This window comes from Carettochelys insculpta, chromosome 12 (genome assembly GCF_033958435.1).
Source record: "Carettochelys insculpta isolate YL-2023 chromosome 12, ASM3395843v1, whole genome shotgun sequence".
Classification (NCBI taxonomy): domain Eukaryota; kingdom Metazoa; phylum Chordata; order Testudines; family Carettochelyidae; genus Carettochelys; species Carettochelys insculpta.
The window spans coordinates 41,908,273-41,926,341 of record NC_134148.1 but is presented as its reverse complement, the minus strand read 5'-3'; the positions used below and the strand labels follow the sequence as shown (position 1 = coordinate 41,926,341).

Here is an 18,069-nt window from a genome sequence, read left to right as displayed (position 1 = left end):
AAAACAAAAAGCAGTCAAGTAGCACTTTAAAGACTAGCAAAATAGTTTATTAGGTGAACTTTTGTGGGACAGACCCACTTCTTCAGACCATAGCCAGACCAGAACAGACTCAATATTTAAGACACAGAGAACCAAAAACAGTAAGCAAGGAGGACAAATCAGAAAAACGATAATCAAGGTGAGCAAATCAGAGAGTGGAGTGGTGGGGGGGAAGGTCAAGAATTAGATTGAGTTAAGTATGCAGACGAGCCCCTATAGTAGAGCCATCACTCCTGGCTCTCTGTGTTCTGTGCTCTTCTTTACCCCTGAATGCCTTCTAAGAGCCCAGTAAGCAGTGGAAGTGTTGGTAATGCTGCTAGACAATATTGACCTCCCCTGGTTCAGCAAATTCTCTGGTTCAGCATTGGTTAGATCCCGAGGATGCTGGACTAGAGAGGTCCAACCTATAGTGGGTTTTAACCAATAAAGTTCTAACTGATTTGAACTTCAGCTACATTAAAAATCACTGCTCCTTGGCCTTCCAGAACTTAGGTTTGTTATAAACTTTCAGGTATGTTGCAGAACTCTTCTCCCTGTTCCCTCAATCTTTTAGCTGTGGTGTACAGTGAGTTATAGTGGCTACTGGTCTAGCAAACCAGCCACATTATTCTGAAATATATAAATAATTTTGTGAGGAAGAAGATCTTCTTAACATTTTTTATTCATTCTTTCTCTCTGTATTGCAAACATTTTGAGTTTATATTGTTCGAGCCACATGTAATTTGCCAGATAGCTACACGTGTCTAGCATGTTGGATGAACATCACGGGTTTAGGGAGAGGGGTTAGCCTGAGGGTTGGAGGGATTTGTTGCGAGTGCTGTCAGTTTATTTTGTAAGTTAGTGTATATGCTGGAGGGTATATTTTTGTTTTAAGATGTCATAAGACGCCTTTCATGTTTTACTGTCTTATGGCTGTTGTATTGTGTTGTATATTATGTAATGGGTATCAAAGCACAGGATAGGCACCTGTACTTTAGATCTACTTAGTTATCTGAAACAGTCTTGCAAAATCATGACGTTACCAAAATAAATGCTGTCTACTCACTCAGATTAAACCTTAAACTCTTTGTTGGACCAGGTAGGCATCTGTACAGGTAATCACTGGTGCTGGCTGTTTTCTTACTAATTCAGAAAAGATATTCTTAAATGTACTCCTGAAAAGTTCTTACCTTCTATATAACTTTCATGGGGCATTTCTTATAGTTGCTTTCCACCAGGTGGCTCTCAAGACACAGAATATGAGACCAGTTAATAACATACATACCAGACCAGAGAAGACTTGATAGCTCAATTCTTTTAGTGTTTTAAATTTTTAGTCACTTTTAAAATTGGGAAGTACTCAGAAGATGAAAATGTAGAATGTATTACTGTCCTCTTTGAGAGAGAAGCTGCAACAGGGGATTTGCAATGGTTATAAAAATATTACTAGTCCGGTGCTGGTAAATACCAGACATAGCAGGGGTGCTTAAGTTTTTATGTATTTATTTTCTCACAGCTGTTATATAGCAGTAAATTTTTAGGGGGAAAACTGGATGGACAGACCTTCAGCTCTGTAGCTTATTTTCTCACTTTTCTCTGAAATATGCACATTTAGCTCATTTTAGAGGTTCTAGTGTGCTTTGGACTGTCCATTCCACACATCACCTGGCTTCCATGTAAGGAATGTCTGCTGAGCTTTTGATATTTTACAAATGGTATAAATGATATGCCACCTACACTCTTTAAGTTTGATGGTGTCTGCCCTCCTTTTCCTTCTCAAAATCTTACTGTTTCATTTATCCTGTCTCCCAACAAGATCAAAGAAACAGCCAATGAAATTTGAAAGGCAACAGGTTTAACTTGTCAAAGTGTATGCCAGACCTGACTGTTGTAGTCCAGGATCTTAGTAGTATTAAAAAAAAAAAAAGGAACTAGATATTTGTTTGGGCAATGAGAACACTAAATAACTTTTTTTAAAAAATCCTAATATAATGTAAATGTAAATACTTCATGCTTCAATATATAAGGCAACCACTAATTAATTGCCTTGGAAAGAATTCCCTTATGAATAGATTCTGTTAAGTATTAGGGAGTTTCTTGTGTCTTTCTTTCTCTGGACCAAGATGATGCACCATTTTGGAAATGTAAGATTTTCAACTTTCAAGAACACCAGTGTTTGGTGAACTGAAAGAGACTGGGCTTAAACCAGTCAAAAGTGCCATAGTGTTTACAGTGCTTTTAGCATATCATGCACCTTGGCCAGTCAATTATTTCTTGTAGTGAAGGAGCTTAAACATTAACATGTCCCCTACAGATGAAGCCTTCTTTAAAACACAAATAAAACTTTTCTTTTTTATGTGATTCTGTGTGAGCAGTGTCTCTTTGAATGGATAGGACACTTCCTGCTTCAGTTTCTGCACTGGGCCGTGAACCATTTGGACTTGTGGTTGCTTTTGTAGTCTGAATAACCCATCTCGATTTCATGAAGAGACAACCAGTCCGAGTCAGTCCAGTCGGCCTACTTGCATCTGTGGTCACTGAGTGAGTCAGTTGGTTTTCTAGATTCTTTGGATGTTAAACCAATGATCTTCTTGATGGTTGGGAAGATCAGACATGAAAATGAGTAATTCTCTAAAGATACACATTTACTGAGACATGTGCTCTTAGCATGATATCAGTTTTTTGGAAATGTTTGATTTGGCCAAACGCAAGCAGGATTTGAAATGTTTTTTTTTATCCTAAAAATATAAAAGCTTTCCACGCCTAATTCCAGAAAATATAATCGTTAAGAACCTCCTTTTGCATTAAAGCACAAACTGTCTTCTATTTTAGGAAGAATATTCACGGAAACGTATAGTGTATAGTCTATTAAACTAATTCCAAGGCACAGTAGCATTCTGGACAGTCCTTAGTTTGTCTAGACAGTTTATTTCAGTATCCTTATATTGCCTGTTTGTACAGTAGAAGCTGAAGGTAAAATACTTAACTGTCCTGGGGCATGTCTATACTTATATGAAGATTGACACTCCAGAGGTCAGTCTTCTGCCTTCGGATGTAATACATGTAGTAGGGACGCGCTAAATCGAACATGGAGGGCATTCCTTTCAACTCTGGTACTCTTTGCAGTTGGAGGCCTCACCAGGAATTCAACTTAAGGTACACCAACTACAGTTGCAAGTTTCATAGGTGGAATTGCCTATCTTTAGTCAAATTTCTTTTGTAGTGTAGACCTGGCCTTGCAATAGGTAGTGAGTTTTGGTGAAAATGTAACTAGTGTGTAGCGGCAAACCTATTGAAAAATAAAGTATCCAAGCTGCACTTAATTTTGTCAGCAAGAGTAATATATAGAGATGGGATGTCAAGGTTGATCTGTAGCAATGTAGTAACTATGCCCCACTAATCGGGAAACACTGACCTCTAATAGGAAGTCGTAAGTTCACAATCTAATTCAAAGTAAGTTATAAAACTTTATGGTACTTTCAGAGTTTGAGTTTAGTTTTGTGTACAAGAGTATTAATTCCACATGGTTCTTGGGGAGAAATTCCACAATATTACAAGCAAAATCACTCACTTTGGTTAAGAAATGTCTGTAACAGAAGCAGAATAGGATGAAGGAAAGTTGCACAAAATAGCAGAACCGTAGCAGCTAAAAGGAAAGGGGTTGACTTGCATTTTTTAAGCATTCTTGAATACTCCTAGAGGCTTAAACTTTGTCTAGCAATTTTGCCTGTTCTGTTTTGTAAGCATTTTAAATTGCATAGGGATGGAGCTGATGTGAAAAGTCTTTTACAGTTAAGTTTGTGGAACTATCTTTAAACACATATCCACTTCCTTTTTGCATGCCTGTTTTTATACTTCTTACTGAGTTGGTAACTAAAAAAAGGGAGGGGGTATGTCCCACGACTTTCTTTCCTCATTCTATTTTCTTCCTGCTGGCCATTCATTCAAATTATAATGTTGATTTTGTAACTTGAAGTAATTTCAGTGGCAACAAACTGTCAGAGTTCTAGTTTTGTTAACAGATCAAGTGGAGGGAGAAGCAGAGGAGAGAAATGACATCTCAAAGATGTGTTTTTACTAACTGGTTGAATATTTTTGTATAATTTCAAGCTGGTGGTGGGAAGCATTTTAAACATAACTTCAACAACTAATGTCCACAAACACTGGCCAGCAATTCTAAAAATCCAGTTCTGAAGTAACTTTCACAAGGCAGGTTAAGGTGGTAAAATATGCTTTATGTGAGAATTAAAAACAAGGACAGACAAAACACTCCCTACAATTTAGCTACTTGTAGGCCAGGCTAAGCTCTGAGTGCATCTGTCAGTGAGTCTGTGTATTCAAGAACTCCTCCACCAAATTTTGTATGCATGTTCTTCTTCCCCTAACTTACAGCAAGGCCAGGGGTTGGCTGTGCCAGGAAAATGGGAAGGTCAGGGTGTGGGACTGTTTTCCATAATATGGAAGTGAGTGGACAGAAAGGGGAGGGATGCAATAGAGAGGGGCACAGAGAGGAGAGCCACAGTAATGAGTGGCCATTAGAGGCAGCCGCAGCACCAAGACAGTGGCCAGAAGGGGAGGGGCTCTACCATCTTGCTTGAGTAACCAACCAGGTAAGTAGCCCTCTATCCCAATCCCTCGCTTGCCACCAGCTGCGGGGAGAGAAAAGGCCCATCTGTGCTGGCTTGGATCTCTTCCCTGGAGTGTCTCCTCACCTTCCAGTCCCATTCTCCCATGCCCCTAGGCTCCTGCCCTGCCCCTGCTCCATGTCCCCCAACCCCTTGCTCTGACTCATGCACCCCGCCCCCCACTGCCAGCCCCCTGTCCTGAAGGACCCAGGTAATGCTGGGTAAGTCTTCCAGTTACCTAGTACATTACAGGGCCAGTACATGTAGCAAATTGTTTTGAATGCAGGTAAAATATAGCGAAAGAACTGATATTAATGTATTTAGAAATGTTTCATTGCCTCTTTGATTATTTGACAAAAGAATCCTTGATTTTTGCAGACAGGATTTTAACTACATCGATTTTGGAACAGAATATGAAGTTGCAGAATTGGCAATCTGTTAGTAAACTGCTTGTGTAGTAGTAATTGGTATCATTAAATACAGGACTTGCTAATACCCTGTGTGTCAGACTCATGTAAATGGTAGTAGTTTGCTATTGTTCTTAAATCTGGCTGTGATAAATTACAACTGAGGGCGGTGGTGGCACCAGACTTGCTGGGTCCCCGTGTAAGCTGGCGGGGGGAGCTGTTCCATGCTTGTTGAAGGGCTGGGGGTTGGGGCTAACCCTCCCCTGCTAGAATTTCATTACTGCCTGGACCATTTGGCCAGGGCTCTGGGAGCCTGGGCCTCCAGCCACTACTGCTGCTGCAGTACAGTAAACCCTCAGATTTATGGACCCCGATTTGGAGAACTTCGGGAACAGTGGTGGATGTCCATTGTTCCTGAAGTCCACTGAGGTCTCTAAATTCCTAAGTTCCACCCCCCCACTCCCAAAAGGGGGGGAATTACTGCTGCGGGAGCCACTCTGTGCTTCTCCCATTGGGGTGGGATGCATACACGGGCAGACAGCCCTCGCATACGTGCCCCACTCCTGGGAGAAGGAGCACGTGGTGGTTCTGGCGGTGGCAGCAGCTCCTTCAAGCCGCGAGGTGGCCCCCTCTAGCTTCCCATGGTGAGGCAGGACCAGCTGTGCATGGTAAGGCAGCTCTAGCTGCGTGTGGCAGGGCACCTCCAGCCACGCACAGTGAGGCAGCTCTAGCTGCAAGTGATGGAGCACCTCTAGCCACGAGACTCTTTCCCCCCTCCACCAGTAAATTGGCATTTAATGGGCTTTCAGTAATAATGGACAACCCTCCCCACCATTAGTCCATTAAATGAAGGGTTTACTGTAGTGGCCGTCCCTGGGAGCTCTGGGGCAGTTGGTGGGCCTGATTATACCCCCTCACTTTATACTAGAAGCAAGTATTAGTTTTGGCATGCAAGGGAAGTTTTAAAGCAGCCTTTATTCTAAATAAAACTTACACATGACTCAGTGAACAGCTCTGTGGATTTTGGAAGGAGAAGTCACCCTTGAAGAGTTTCTCTGTTACTGAATGCAAAGGACAATCTGTTACAGGAATTTCTGAAAGTTGTGTGTAATCCAAATTACTTGAGGAGGTTTAGAACTGAAAATACTCAGTGTGTTTAAAACAAACTAAAAAGCCGTCCTCTTCTGCTAGCCTGTCTAGACGAGAGGTTTGCCTTTGGTGTTTGCCTCATAGCAACTGATGGCATCACAGCCCCTAAACAAAGACTGAGTTCTCTCTCAGGTGTCTAAGGCCATAAAACAGTGCAGGGTAAATATTGGACCCTGCACATGGTTTTTGGCAGATAACTATAGGAAGAACTTTCTCAGGTGCTATTGAAAATGCCAGCTGAGCAGTGTACAGGCTATACATCTTCATGATTCTGGAATTTTTAAATGGATTGCTTTTAGAAATGTGTTTAAAAGAGTTTTGAAAAAGTACATATGAATCCAGATTCTTTTGGTTAGATGTTGCGGTGGCCCCTTGAGTAGGACCATACATTTGCCGACTAACAGTTGGTCACGTATTGCTAAGAAATCCAAAGTCATAATGTGTTTAGTCCTGATTTATCTTAAATCCTTTATTTCTTTTGTTTTCTGGTCATTATTTATTTTTCTGTGTGCATACTCTGGCCAAGGGATGGCATCTTCAGTGGTATGAGACAGGTCATCTAGCCCACTGGAGCATTCCTCGACAGTGTGCGTTATTGCCTGCATTCTCCTACAGCTGCACAAAGAGCTGTCACAAAGGCCTCAACTAGTTAACTGCATTGAGACCTTGCCCAGTCCAGAACTAGTTCAAGAGGGACCACTGGTGACAGGGCAGGTCAAAAGCAGGTGGGCAGATTGTGGGGTTGGTGGCAAAGGACTGGTTGGGGATTATAACATATCCATTCCTCTCACCAGAGTGTTTCTGCCCTAGCATACTGGCATGGGAGAAGAGTTCATAGTGGGCAATGTGATGGAGTGTGTGTAATGGGTGGTTTAAATAGGTCATTGTCTGGTGACGGGCTTTAGCGGAGGCATACTTTCTCCAGTAACTTGACAGTAGCCACTTCTCATCTGATATGAAGAGGGCAAATAGTGCTCAGAACCAGGAGCCACAGGATGGACGCAGTATGCCAGAAATGATGTGTATGATAGCATTTAACTGTCTCCACCGGTTTGGTGCATGACGATCAACTCCATACTTGTGCATGGTACTTCACCACTGAATACGATGTGGCGAGAACTAACAGCCACAGCCTTGGAGCACGAGCACTCCATGGTGAATCTGCCAGAGTGCTAAGATGGTTGTGCGTCATAACTTAAGCTGCTGTCTTCTTCAGGTGGGCATGGTAACTATGTGTAATTTAAGGTCTCACCTAGATAGAGTGGTTCTACTTCATGCTTCACCTTCTGGCCAGTCAGATAAAAATTCAGTTCTTGGTGAGGATGAAACACACTGTAGAGTATTCATGATAGTTGGCAGGTGGTGCCAAGTCCCTACCATAGTCATCTAACTTTACCATGTGCGGATTTAAGGTTGTATCAAGCTTGTGAAACATCTGGGTCTGAGTGCTACAACATATGTCGTCTGCATAAATGAACTTTCGTGGCTCCGTTGTTGGCAGGTTATTGATATTAAGTTGAAAGGAAGTGAAGGAAGCACAGAGCCCGGGGATAGCCCACTTCTTTATTGTCTCCACAATCTCTTCTTCTCCTTCATATGGATGATGACTTGCCTATTGCGGAGGAACAGTTCAACGACACCTGTGACTCAAGATAGCAGGATCTGTGATGTGCCACAAGCAGGCCAGTGTGCCATGGTATATGCTGCCGTTTAATTGATGAACATGACATTGTTTTCAAGTTTCTTTGGAAGAAATTGTCCACAAGTGTTGCCAGCATGAGTACCTAGTTGCATGTGCTATCACTCAGTGAAAGCCACCTTGCTTAGGGCTTAAAATTCTCTCCATGTGGGATGATATGCACAGTAGGACCAAGCGTTGCTCTGCGCTGAAACACACCAAGGGAAGATAGCTTAATGCTTGACTTTGGTCATTTCTACTCTTTGGGAGGACAGTGACTGTTGTGGTGCACCATATCTTCAGCAGCTTGCTTTCACTGGTGACGTGGCAAAGGATGCGTAAGCCAAATTTGAACATGGGTCCAAAACTTTTTCAGGAATTCTGGGGATAGTCTCTCTCTGTTCCACACTAGATGCTACGCACTGTCTGTTCCATCTCCGTTGCAGTGAACGGTTCTGGGCACCTTCTGATCTGGTTACACATTTAAGCATAAGCCTTTCATGCCTCACTTGTCCTCCCACCTGTTTCCTCAGAGGTGCTCTGGCCATTTTAATCATGTGTTTGGCATCCTTCCACAGAACATCCTTAATGTCCTCCTTTGTGTACATAGATAAAATTTTTATCTTTCAGAATAAAAAGTATTTTATTAAAATAACTTCCTAAAACTTTTCTATAATTCTTGCTTGCTACCATATCTAGCTACTTGAATAGTTTTAATCTTGGATAAAGAAACAAGTTGGCAAATAAGCTTTTGGAGTCAATACAAGCATTGATAGTTTTTTAATATCTATTCTGAACAAAGGTGCCTCAGTGTTACAGTCCAGCTAAATTTAGCCTCCTATCTCAGACGTTTTTAGATGAATTATGCTCTTGATATTGGCTTTACCATTTCATTATTTATTTCTGTGATTTTGCATAGGTATCACGGGAGTAGACGACCTTGCTGCAGATGTGACTACAAGTGACGGTGTGAGATTCTACCCTTGGACAATAGACAATAAATATTATTCTGCTGATATTCACCTGTGTGTGGTACCAAACAAGTATCTTGTGACTGCAGAAATTGCTGAATCGGTCCAGGCGTTTGTGGTTTACTTCGATAGCACAATAGTAAGAATGGTTTTTGTTCCAGTGTATTATCTTATGCCTCAGTATAGTTGGGGCTGTTGCCACAATTGTCATCTTACGTTTCCCAGATGCTGTGTCGGTTGATCTATCAGCTGTAACGTATGTTAGAGCAACCTTAAATTATGTCTATTAACATAATAGGCCAGGCCAGATTTGTCTGCCTTCCCCTGGTGGAATGCCTCGCCCTTGCTCTCAACAATATTGTGCAAGGTGCTGCAGGCACCCACCACGTGGGGGACATTTTGTACTCCCACCTTCAGATGTACCAGAAGACACCGCCACCAGCCCTTCAAATGCCCAAAGGCTCACTCCACCATGTTTTGGGAGTTGCTGAGCTGGGAGTTGAAGAGCTCCTGGCTGGGGCTGAGATGGCCTTTATGGGGCCACGTGAGCCAGGAGGTGGAGGGGGTAGGCAGCATCTGCCATCATGCACAGGGACACGGTGGTGTCCCCAAGTGGGAGCTCCCTTTGGGAGATGAAGGTCCCTGCCGCAATGGAGTTCCTAAACAACCCCACATCATGTGTGTGGCCCACACAGCTGTCCTGGAACCGGCACCTGCTGTTCACCAGGGCCTGGAACACCATGGAGTGGTACCCCTTCCTGTTTATATACTGGCCCTCGCTGTGTTCTGGGGTACAAATTGCAATATGGGTTCCATCCAAGGTGCCAAAGGAGTTCAGGAACCTGAGCACTGCGAAGCTAGCAATGGACGCATCCAGGTCCCCCACACGGATCACCCTGTGCAGGATCAGGCCCAAACCCCCTGTATGGGATGGAGAGCATGTGCACTTGTAAGGGCATGATGGGGAATGCCTCAACCCCCACACATTCCAAGCCCCTCCTGGTCCCTGATAGTCCCCCTTTCCTGGGAGCCCCACTCCCCGGTGGCTGTGTGACCCAGGTGTGGCTTACACCTTCATGAGGACAGCCCCAACGGTGGCCTTGCCCCCCCACAAACTGGAGGTCAATGGAGCTGCAGCTATCCGGGGTGGCTAGCTTCCACACTGCTATGGTGACCCTCTTTTCAACAGGGAAGGCAGGCCACACCCATGTGTCCTGGTGTCTCAAGGCAGGAGGTAGCCACTGGCAGAGCTCCAAGAAGGTCTGTCGTCTCATCCTAATCTTCTGGAGCCACCTGGCATCCTCCCACTCCCCTGTCACCAGCCACTCCCACCAGTCGGAGCTACTGGGGTGGCTCCAGAGTCAGCGAGGCACAGAGGGAGCGCAGGCGGGATCCCAGGTCCATGGGTTGTACTCCACAGCAAAGTGGGAGACCCCCAGGAGGTGCTGAAGGAAAGGTGCCACTGCTATAGACAGCAGGGTGGTGAGCACATTGTTGGCAAGGGCTGCTGCTGCTGGTCTTTCTGGCCTTGGTCAGTCTGTCTGGTGCCTGCACGCCATCTGTGGGGCTCGTGGTAGCCCTGCAGGCCTCAGCGTGAGCAAGGCGTGGGTGTTGGGGAGGGACCCTTTAAGGGAGTGGCTGGCTGCGGGCCCAGAAGCTCTTGTGCGCCATGCGACCCCGTCCACAGTGTTTCCTGGCCCTTTCTTTCAAAGCGGGCATGTGGCAATGAGAACAGTCTCTTTTGAAAGGGCGCCTCAGCAGTGCCAGCCACTGCTCACGTGTGGCGCTTTATTTTGAAAAGTGATCTTTCGAACTGTGAATTTTGAAAGAGCGCCTTTTGATTTCATGCTGTGGTGTAGACATAGACATAGCCAGGATGTTTGCTATTCCTGGTTTCTCTGGTTTAAAAAAAAGCATAGTTAATATACTAGTATTGCAGACATATTGTAGTATATACAATCTGTGCAACACAGGTAGGCTGACATTGCTGTTGCACTCTGCAGCTGTGGTTGCCCCGTCTTCAAAAAAAATAACAAAATCCGGGAACTGGAAAAAGTTTAGGGCCATGTGACAGCTTCCATAGGATCAGTAATTAATAAGATGAACTTTTCACTTGGGAAAAGCGACAATTAAGAGGAGATAAGACAGAGGTTTGTAAAGTCATGACCTGTTTGGAAAATGTAAAAGTGTTACTCACTCCTTCCCATAACAGAAGAAGTAGAGGTCGCCAAATAAAATTAGTAGCAGTTCTAAAACAAACAAAAGGAAGTATATCTTCATACAGCGCACAGTCAACCTGTGGAACTCCTTGCTAGAGGAAGCTGTGAAGGCCAAGACTATAAGTGGGGTCAGAAAGTTTCAGGGGGTAGTCCTGTTAGGCTGTAGCTTCACAAATAACAAGCAGTCCTAGAATACCACAGAGACTAACAAATTTGTCAGGTTATGAGCTTTTGTGGGTAAAACCCACTTCCTCAGATGAAAAAAAAATAAGTTCCTGGAAGATACATTCATCAATGGCTATTAGCTAGAATGGGCAGGAATGGTGTCCCTAGCCTCAGTTTCCCATAAGGTAGCAATGGGTGATGGGAGGAATCACTTAATGATTACCTGTTCTGTTCATTCCCTCTGGGGCACCTGACGTGGGCACCTGACGTTGGCCACTGTTGAAAGACAGGGTATGGGGCTAGTTGGATGTTTTGTCTGTCCTAGTGTAGCCATTCTTATGTAACTTTAATCCTGTTTTGTGACCTTTTTGAACCAGGCAGCTTTACACATTACTCAATTTTGAAAGCCTTGTTAATGTTGAGTGCTTTGGGGTATTTATGTAAGAATCTTGTTTTTTTCCTTCAGAAGTCTGGTCTTGACAGTGTCTCTCCGTGGCTTCCTCTGGCAGAAGAATGGTTACCAGAGGTTATGATCTTGGTGTGTGACAGAGTATCTGAAAATGGTAAGATGCTAAAGGATATCAAAGTTTGGCTGGAAAAAGTTGTCTTTCGTGTTGTTTTTCTTGGTAAACTGACTACAGCTGTATCCTAGGATACAGCTTTAGTGTTGATTGGGAGGAGTTGAGTTATTCACATGTCTGGTAGTTAGATGGAGCCTTTTACATTAATTGCAATTTAAATCCAACCCCAGATTGGTAGTGACAAACATAACACCTGAAGGCTGCTTATTTGTCTGCATGGCATGCTTGGATTGGCTAGTTCCTAGTCGATAGTTGTACACACTGCAAAATCATCCATGCATTTGGTGCCTATCAACACAGTGACAATATGAATTGAGAGGTCACATTACTGCATGGGCTGAAATATGCTCACCTATGCAGGTGGTCCATGTGAGTCAGAGTTGGGACATACCAGTAGGATGATAGGGCACTGACTGTAGTGTGAAGAAAAAGAAATCAGCTTTTATGGGTCATTTTCTTGTGTTAAGCCGTGTCTTTTCAGTAGAAACCATAAAGAGCTTGATTCCTGTGTTGGCATGTATTATGCAAAAAACAAATTAATTTAATTTCAGGATCAAGCCCGTAGTAGAAGTAATCCCTCTCTTGGCTTTCCATTTACATGTCAGTCTCAGCTTTAATTGCAAAAAAGAATTTATTTGTGAAACAGAATAATTCAAGAGATGGTGCTGTTTAACTCAAAAGCATGTAGAATCCTTATTTGCAAAGTTAGTAAAAAGGACAGAACCAGAGTATTTCTGTGCTTCCTTTGTTTCCATACAGTCCAAAACATGGAGAGAGATTTGGGGCATATAAAAATTCTGCGGGGATGATATTGCAGAGTTTAAAAATGAGACCTTTAGAAATCAGCTTATGTTTACGTACGAGTGGCCATACTGCGTCAGAGCAAAGGTCCTTCAAGCCTGGTATCTTGTCCTCTGACAGTGCCCTAGAGGAATGAACAGAACAGGTACTCATCAATTGATCTTTCTTCTGGTCACCCATTCCCAGTTTCTGACAAACAAAAGTTAGACACCATTCCTACCCAGCCTGGCTAATAGCTATTGATGGACCTAACCTCCATGAATTTATCTAGCTCTTTTTTGCATCCTATTAAAGTCCTGGTCTTCACAACATCCTCTGTCAAGGAGTTCCACAGGTTGACTATGTGTTTGAAGAAATATTTTCTTTTGTTAGTTTTAAACCTGCTATTAACTTCATTTGGTGACCCCCTTTTTCTTGGGTTATGGGAACCAGTAAATACGTTTCCCTTATTTACTTTCTCAACACCAGTCATGATTTTATAGATCTGTCATATTCCCCTGCCCTTAATCTCCTTTTTTGTAAACTGAAAAGTCCCAGTCTTCTTCATCTCTTCTCTTTTGGTAGCTGACCCAAACCCTTAATCATGTTGGTAGTCTTTTTCCTGAACTTTTTCCAATGCCAACATATATTTTTTTGAGATGAGGCGACCACATCTGTACACAGATACTCAAGATGTGGGCCTACCATGGCTTTATGTAGAGGCAATAAGAGATTCTCTCATTTTCTGTGTTCCTTTTTTAATGATTCCTGTTTGATTTTTTGACCGGTGCACAGTGAGTGGATGTTTTCAAAGAACTATCCACAGTGATTCCAAAATCACTCTCGAGTGGCAATAGCTAATGTAATCGCCATCATTTTGTACGTATATTTGGGATTATGTTTTCCAATATGCATTACTTCGCAGTTATCCATTTTAAAATTAGTCTTCCATTTAGTTGCTCAGTCACCTAGTTTTGAGAGATCCTTTTGAAGCTCCTCACAGTTCACTTTGTACTTTCATAACCTTAGGTGTGAACCGACAAAAAGCTCAAGAGTGGTGTATCAAACACAGTTTTGAACTGGTGGAACTGAGCCCAGAAGAGCTTCCTGATGAAGACGGTAGGGTTGCAAGTTGTTGTTTTTGGAATGAATAAAATTACAAATCTGATTGTGTGGCAGTTGCAAGGAGCTTGCAATTTCTGTTTCAGTACTACCAGGTGTGTCTGTGGAATATTCCGAGTTAGAGCAGTATGTAGCTTTAAGTTATAAACAGGATATCTCTCAGGCCTAGGAGAAGTTGGTTGCTTCCTCCAGCGTTCTCTCTTCCAACATACAGCAGCTCTTGAGGTAGCATCTCCATAAAACTGTGTGTGGTGTTTCCCCTTCCTTCCCTGACTCTGTAGCGTCTGTTATCTAATCCCAATGATGTGCTGTTGCAGTAAACTCTTCAATATCTGGCAGCCCTGGGACCATGAGGTTGCTGGATATTCCAATATGCTGTGAGCAGGGCACAGTGCAGGGATCCACTCTGGGCAGCTCATGCTGCAAGCTGCTCTGGGTGAAGCACCATGCCACATGGGGAGCCGCTCTGGCTGGTTCACACATGGCTACACTGTGTGCCTCTCTGGGCGGGGCTCCACACGGTAAGCCACTCTGAATGGGGTGCCGTGCCCAGCAGCGAGCAACTCTGGGTGGTGGGCACTGGGTAGGAGAGTAGAGCCGCCACTGGCCACTCACACATGCCGATTAATTGAGAAATCTGGTTATTTGAATACTGGTTAAAACAGTTTACTGTGTAAGTCATGGTCATGTAAAATACCAACATTTATATTGATCGATTAATTTCCAGATCAATTTCAAACAACCAGAAAAAACCCCAGGTAGACTTAGGTGAAGGGTGGGGGAGGAGGGAAAGTATATTTAGAAATTAAGACTTAAAAGACGCAAAGATAAAATACAAACATTGTTTAATAATCTCTTGTCATCTGGTTACCAAGTTACCTTTTGAATCAATGTTGTTTTTTTAAGGGAGGTGTGGGCATGCGGTCATGCAGGAAACAAAACAGTTTCAGCATTACTTGTGTGGCCATAGGTTCAAAATTAAAACCCTTGAATCAAAACCAGTTGTGTGTTATACTGACATTTGTGACATGTTCCACTCTTGTGGTTGTGTTCTGGCATCCCCTGATGCAGATCTCTCACGTGTTGGGAAAAAGAAGGTGTTTACTGCGTCAGTTCCACTCACAGAGCTAAAACAATCAGCTCTATTCCCAAACATCAGAATTATTTAGTAATACTAGTTAGTTCAAATACATAGAATGCAATGGAAGTGCAAAGCTGTCAAGCAGAAGTTAATTTCACCTGAAGAATTGCTGTGCAGAAAGTTACAAGATTCCATATTTCACCAGTCCTTCATTATTGGTGCTTCCCAAGAAGGAAAAAACACAACCTGTCTTTCAGATCAGTGTTTCTCAACATATTTTTTTATTTACTGCACCACCAGTTGAGAAACATGGTTCTCAGGTAATCGGAGGTCTTGAAAAAAGTGCTATTCAAGCTTTCCAGATGACTGTACTCTTTTCAGGAGTCAGATACCACCAAGTTTTGTTTTGCATATCACCAAGTTACACCTCACTTAAAAACTCCTTACTTACACAAACACGCAAAAATATCACAGAATACAGCTCATGAAAACTTGCTGGCTTTCTACCATCTTATTGTCAAATAAATGAATTGGATTAAAAATATTGTACTTACATTTCAGTGTAGGCATATGAAACAGTAAAAACAAGTCATTGTCTGAATTAACTTTTAGACTGTACTGACTTTACTAGTGGGGTATTTTTAAGTAGCCTGTTGTAAAACTGGACAAATATCTAGATGAATTCACGTGCCCTCTGGAAGACCTTGGTGTACCCCTAGGAGTTACACACACCCGTAGTTAAAAAACACTGTTTTAGATATGTGTGACTTAGCCAGTATGGCAGTTAAGGGAAAACAGCTTGTTTTGACTTGTAAACTGAGCTCAATTGATACAGAAGTTACTGGGAGACAATTCTGAAATGTCGTGGTATCATTTTTAATCACTTCAGGATAGAGTTGTACTTTAAAGTTTAAAAGTTAGTAATGCTTTTTCAATGGAAATTGTTTACGTGTACCTTTATGAAGTGATTCATTTGTTTTAGATGAAAATAAACTAAGCAATATTAATAGCAGATTCACCTAGCATTACTCAAGTCCTTAATTCGATTAGTTTTTTTAAATAAAAGGAAAAACGTTTTGTTCAAATTGTCTTTCAAAAACTTATTTTTATGAAGTTAAATATTATTAGGTTCCTTTAAAAAGGGATTGTTAAAATTGGTCCGTTTTTAATTTTTAAAATGGGAATTCCAGCAACTGTTTGTTTTTTCTTCATCCCTATAAAACACTTACCATTTGCTGTTTTAACAAAAGAAGGCTATAGTCAGTTTGGTTTCCAATAACATTTTCTTCGAGTTGTCAAACTTCAAGCATTGATTTAGCTGTGTCAAAACAGAGCACTCCTCCGGATTTCTCAATGTTCTCTCTTTAAGGTTTATGGAGAATCAGTCCTGTTACAGGTTCAGCATATTTTTCTGGCTTACTTTGGTTCAGTCTCTATCAACATTTGCTTAGTTTGTCAGTTTTGAGGGCTGTACTTGATTTGGTGATTGTCACTTCTCTCTTGATTTTATGAGAAGCAGTCCCATTCCAGGCACATCCAGTTTTCCTGGCACAACCAAACCCTTATGTTGCTTGATAACAAGTAGGATGTCTTCATGTCACCCTCCTATTTATGAGTCCATTGATGGCTTATCAGCCCAATTCTGGAACTGCAGATCTTATCATAGCAGAGGCAGGTGTTAGTAGCTGTTGAGGAGCACAGGGCAGGTTTTGACACTCCTCTTCTTCTCTGCCTTTACTCATCTGCACAGTGGCAGGACCTCTCAAATTGCGCCACCCCTTCACTTATTATCATTCTCCACTGGGGACAGTCTTGGGCCAGGTTCTCCCACGTGTCGACACCGATGCTGCATTTTTTCATGTGTGCCTTCAGCATGTCCTTATATTGCTTCTGTTTGCCCCCAACACTCCTCTGTCCTTCCTCCAATTTGGAAAACAGAATCTGTCTTGGGAGGCACTGATCAGACATCCAAACCACATGACCTGTCCAAAGAAGTTGTTGAATGATAATGGCTTCATTGTTGGTCATGTCCGACTCTTCCAGGACGCTAGTGTTCATGTGCTTCTCCTTCCAAGAGATATTTAGGATTCTCCTGAGGCAGCGTCCATGATATTGTGTAAGTGCCTTCGAATGATGCTTGTATGTTGTCCAGGTTTCACATGCATGTAGTAGTGTTGGAACAATTACTGCATGGTATACAAGGAGCTTTGTATTGGGATAAATGTCTCTGTTCTCTAAGGCCTTTTGTCTCAGGTGGGCAAAAGCAGAGCCTGCATGGCTCAGATGATGCTGGATTTCCACATCAATGTCGACTTTAGTGGAACGATGATTTCAATAGCAGGTGCATGAGAATGTCCCATTGGAGTGCCTTGGTCTTTTTTGATGTTCAGTGTGAGGCCATGATTCTTTTATGCTTCAGGAAAGGCACTTAAGATGGCCTGATGAGCTGTGGAACAAAGAGCAGCGACCGTATTGTCGTCTGCATACTGGAGCTCTACGATCGAGGTTGTGGAAGTCTTGATTTTTAGCCTTCAGTCTCCTGAGATTGAAAACCTTCCTGTTCATTCCGTAGACAGCCAATCTTCACCCCATCTGGAAGCTTTCCATCAATGAGGTGAAGGGTCACGGTGATGGAGATGCAAAACAGTAATGGGGCAATGGTGCAGCCTTGCTTGACTCCCATTTTGGCCATTGTTGCTCAATATTGTAGTAGTCATGTTGTTATGAAGCAGCCTTAATATGCTAATGAAGTTTTGGGGACAGCCAATCTTTGAGAGGATGGTCCACAGGGCACTTCAATTGACTGAGTCGAATGCTTTAGTCAGGTCGATGAAACTCATATAAGGCTTGGCTGTGTTCATGACACTTTTTTTGCAGTTGCCAGGCAGTGAAGAAGGATTTGGTCAAGGGATTCTAGGTCCGCAGTGAAGGGACGGTTCAAGAGTTCATTATGGTGCTCTCTCCAGCGAGAAGTGATGGCTTCATTGTCTTTCAAGAGTTGGGTACCATCCTTTGATCTCAGGGGGTTGATTCCATGGTTTCTCAGTCCATAAACAGCTTTGGTAGCATGGAAGAAATCTCTTTTATTGTTGATGTCTGAGAGATGCAGGAGTTCTCTCCCCTTCTTAGTCCAGTAATGGTGTTTGAGTCCTTGTTTTATGTTGCAGTTCTGCCTTGGCATGTGCTTCTCTTTGTTGTGCAATTGGTGTAGCTTTGCCAGGCCCTAAAGGATTTTTTTTCCCCCCCTCAAGCAAGCATTCAATTTCTGCATCG

General features: G+C 42.8%; 1 protein-coding gene across 1 annotated transcript in view; it reads left to right on the top strand.

Annotated features, from left to right (window-relative positions):
- The window catches only part of AAGAB (alpha and gamma adaptin binding protein), a 41,630-nt gene that overhangs the window by 6,035 nt on the left and 17,526 nt on the right, over positions 1 to 18,069 (top strand). Inside the window, exons 2-4 of the mRNA XM_075006536.1 lie at positions 8,797 to 8,987; positions 11,699 to 11,795; positions 13,623 to 13,712. Of these exons, the coding sequence (XP_074862637.1) occupies positions 8,797 to 8,987; positions 11,699 to 11,795; positions 13,623 to 13,712 (378 nt within the window). The remainder of the gene's footprint in view (positions 1 to 8,796; positions 8,988 to 11,698; positions 11,796 to 13,622; positions 13,713 to 18,069) is intronic.